The 4,101-nt window shown below is 45.4% G+C and overlaps 1 protein-coding gene across 1 annotated transcript; it reads left to right on the top strand.

The window, feature by feature from the left end:
- Positions 1-612: 612 nt before the first annotated feature.
- Positions 613-2,794, top strand: LOC123415178 (rust resistance kinase Lr10-like). The gene is made up of 3 exons (XM_045106705.1): positions 613-1,304; positions 1,667-2,071; positions 2,141-2,794. Exons 1-3 carry the CDS (start codon positions 613-615, stop codon positions 2,754-2,756), a joined length of 1,713 nt encoding a protein of 570 aa, XP_044962640.1. The 3' UTR covers positions 2,757-2,794.
- The last annotated feature ends 1,307 nt before the right edge of the window (positions 2,795-4,101 follow it).

Below are 4,101 nucleotides of genomic sequence, written 5' to 3'. Positions count from 1 at the left end.
GGAAGTTAGTTAAAAAAAAGCAGAAAAAACATGCCTTGCGCCGCACTAGGAAGCAACAAACCATCCGGGATGTCTTGGCCGACTACCGCTGGATCGCGACATCAGGGGGCGGCGGGGGGCTTGAACCCCTGGGCTTTTGGCAGTATTTCCAGGTCTTGCAGTTGGTTCGTAGGGTTCAGCTATCTACCTTTGACTGACATTCTCGTATGGCGTTGGAGGTCAGATGACCAGTACACGTCCAACAGTTGCTACGACACCCTCTTTCAAGTAAGAGTTGGTTCGAGCTCTTGGAAACTAAAGTGGAATTCTTGGGCTCCATCATTTATAAGTAGATATTTATAAGCAAATTTTGGTAAGTTAGTTCTGTAGAGGAGGAGGTCTGGAATGGAGAACATCACCATCACCTAGATGAGCCAGTAATCGGTATGTATTTACTCAACTTTGGCTTTGTCGGCAAGTAGCTAAGTCTCCTAGTCAGCAATGTCACAGTCATGTAGAGGGCACTAGTTGGCATGTATTGACCCTCTCTTGGAGTTTTATTTGTAACTTTGACAGCCAGTCCCTTATTTAGCCATTGGTCTGCACGTCTGTGCTCCTGTGTACCAGTCTGCCATGGCGATGCCCACTGCCCTTAAGGCCTTAACTCTCTTGTTTGTGCTTGCAGTCCTTGCACCAGATCAGTCAGAAGGACGGCATCATCGGCGTGATTGTCCTTCTTTCTCGTGCGGCCCTCATGGAAATGTATCGTCTCCGTTTCGTCGGGCAAGTGATCCACCTGGCTGCGGCTATAAATCTTATGAGCTGGTTTGCAGTGATACTAAGGCTATAATTCGCATCCGAAGTGCGCCATACTATGTGTCTGGCATCAACTACAACGATGCTACCTTCTGGGTACTTGATGCCGACCTGGATTTATACAGCAGCTGTCCTCTGCCTCAATGGAATCCTCCTTCTCATCTTACAGATGTAAACCAAGGCATGGTCGAATTGTCCCCCGTTAGTTATACTGAAGCTTGTTTTGTGGACAATGAGATGTACGTCCTTGTTGCTTGCCTGAGCACCAATGATTCTTTTGTTTACGTGTTAACTGGCTATGGAGTGTGTGGAATCGAGTACCTTGAGCTTTCTTGTGGGTACTTGTCCATGACTCGTCTAACTTGGGAGGTCGACGTTCAGCAGCCGCTATATAATGTAAGTTATGCAGATGTCGTGAAATCCATGAGGAGTGGATTCGCCATTCGATTTCCTTATCCTATAACTCTTAGGAGGATGAGCTTCGATGAATGCCTATTTCTTTGGACATTGTAAGTTCAGGATTTTGACATTTTTACACCATGGTTATTTGTTGGCACCCGTCAACCAAAAACTGTTGTGCCCCTCACTCATCCTCTTTTCCATACCCTCACATGGTATTGCAGCGGATTCCATGGGATGACAATTCCAACTTCGATTGTACACATTCTTCAATATCCTGGAGTTCTCTTGGGGTGTGCTGGATTATTTGAAAACGGAGGACTCGTAGAACAGGTCACGTGGATCCTGACGTTTATTGCTGGTACTTCAGTATTTTATTTTCTTAATCAATTGCAGTTTCTAAATAATCACAGTTCTGTATTCACGTACCCACATAATGACTGTATAAACCATTCAATACAGTGACATGCAGATATGTTTTGGCACCACTGTCTGTGTTGATCTTCTTGGCCTACAAGTACTGGCAAGCAAGGATCACGATCGATGCAGTCGAGAGATTTCTCCGGATGCAACAAGTGCTTGGCCCGAGGAGGTATGCTTACACAGACATCACCGCGATCACAGGCCATTTCAGAGACAAGCTGGGCCAAGGTGGGTATGGGTCCGTGTACAAGGGTGTGCTGCTCCCAGGCAATGTCCATGTGGCCATCAAGATGCTGGTGAGCAGCTCTAATTGTAATGGAGAAGATTTTATCAGTCAGGTTTCAACCATTGGCAGGATCCACCATGTTAATGTGGTGCGTTTAGTGGGCTTCTGCCCGGAGGAACTGAGACAAGCACTCGTCTATGAGTACATGTCAGGAGGTTCTCTAGACAAGTACATCTTCTCAGTTGAGAGGAGTTTTTCCTGGGATAAGCTCGCCGAGATTGCTTTGGGCATCGCCAGGGGTATCGACTACCTGCATCAGGGGTGCGAGATGCAGATTCTACACTTTGATATCAAGCCGCACAACATCCTTCTTGACAGCAATTTTGTCCCAAAAATTGCTGATTTCGGTCTCGCCAAACTATACCCAAGGGACAACAGCTTTGTGCCATCGAGAGCTCTACGGGGAACAATTGGGTACATAGCTCCTGAGATGATATCCAGGAGCTTTGGTGTCATATCGAGCAAGTCTGACGTTTACAGCTTTGGAATGTTGTTGTTGGAGATGGCTGGAGGAAGAAGGAACGCTGATCCAAATGCGGCGAACTCAAGCCAGTCTTACTACCCATCATGGGTGTATGACAAACTAACTGCTCCAGTAGTAGATGCGATATGTCCAGTTGCAAGCATGCATGAATTGGAGAAGAAGCTGTGCATCGTTGGATTATGGTGCATTCAGATGAAGTCACATGACAGGCCAACGATGAGCGAGGTCATAGACATGTTGGAAGGTGGCTTTGATGGCCTGCAGATGCCTTCCAGGCCATTCTTCTGCGACGACGATCACACCGCTGTCCCGGATTCTTACCCTTTGTTGTCCGAGCTGACAGAGATCTCGGAGGAGGATGATGAGTAGCATGTGTGTGTGTGTGTGTGTGTGATTTAATGTCTCAAGTCTTACGAAATAACCTACTATTATGTTTTCCCAGACATGTGAAGATTTAGATCTCCAATTCCTCCTTATCAAAAAAAAATGTAGATCTCCAACTGTTAATTGAAACGTAATTATCTTCCTGGAAGACACACGAAAAGCACGATGTAAAAAATGCAGAGTACTCTGTTTTCTTCAGCTGCTGATGATGCTCGAAATTTTTGGAGTGGGTATGAACAGACCCAGCCTGTCCTGTATGAAGTATGAACCCTTGTGATTGATAAAGCTTGGGCTCAGTGTATGGAGATGATGATGATTGCAGTGGAATTTGTGTGGACGACGGTGTTCACACTTTTATCTATTTTTCCTAAGGCCAAATTCTTGTAACCATGAATGTGATTGTTTACCTGCAGTCCAATGTCGCATACTCGCATATGGACCAAACTAGTTGACAGCAGCAGCCTCACCGTCAGCTCAGGGTGAGAAAAACTTAAGCTGATTTTTTGCTGTCACACGCATTCTGATTTAATCGACGGCAATTTCAACGGTATAAAAATCATTCAAATGACTTTGAAGTTCAGCAGAAAACTACTGTACAAACCAAGAATACAACCTCCTGCCGTATGCGTTCCTGCGATTACGAGTGCGATTGTAGACTCGCTGTCGTCCAGTCCCACATCTTCAGCCGTTGCGACTACGACGAGTGCTCTGGCTCATATGAACCACTGCAAATGACTGGACAGCGGCAGCAACCTCAACCCCAGGGCACCTCGTACTCTGTCATCCAAATTTCTACAGCAATAATTTCAGACATGTAAACGTCGAAACGACTTGTAGACCGAGAACAAATTGCCAACACATTCCGATTTAATATGTGTTAATTTCAGCCGTATAAAAGACATTCAGATGACTTGGAAGTCCAGCAAAAAAAAAAAAAACTAAAAGCTAAGAATGTGACCTCCTGCCGTATGTGTCCCGCATCTTCGGTAGAGAATCTTGAATGTGACTGTAGACTTGCTCTGAAAATTCCAGGCCGAGTGTCATCTTCATCATGTAAATTTCTGCGAAAATGATGATTCCTTCCATTACAAAATCAGCGGATATCAGTAGCAGCGTCAGTCTCAGGGTAAGTTCAAAACAAAAGTAAAGCATCCATCAAGTCCAGTCATATAAGCGTTCCAGCCGAGATGACTTGGAATTTCAGTCAGACTTCTGATAGGTCTTGAGGAATAATTCCTCTCGAGATCAATCCAAAGCTCCTCTAGTGTTCATGCGGCCCATATGGACCATTGCAAAAGCAGTGGACAACAGTAGCTACCTCAGACCTCAA

Source organism: Hordeum vulgare, unplaced genomic scaffold, assembly GCF_904849725.1.
Source record: "Hordeum vulgare subsp. vulgare unplaced genomic scaffold, MorexV3_pseudomolecules_assembly, whole genome shotgun sequence".
NCBI lineage: Eukaryota > Viridiplantae > Streptophyta > Magnoliopsida > Poales > Poaceae > Hordeum > Hordeum vulgare.
Note: the sequence above shows the minus strand (reverse complement) of the source record. Positions and strands in the feature narration are given on the sequence as shown.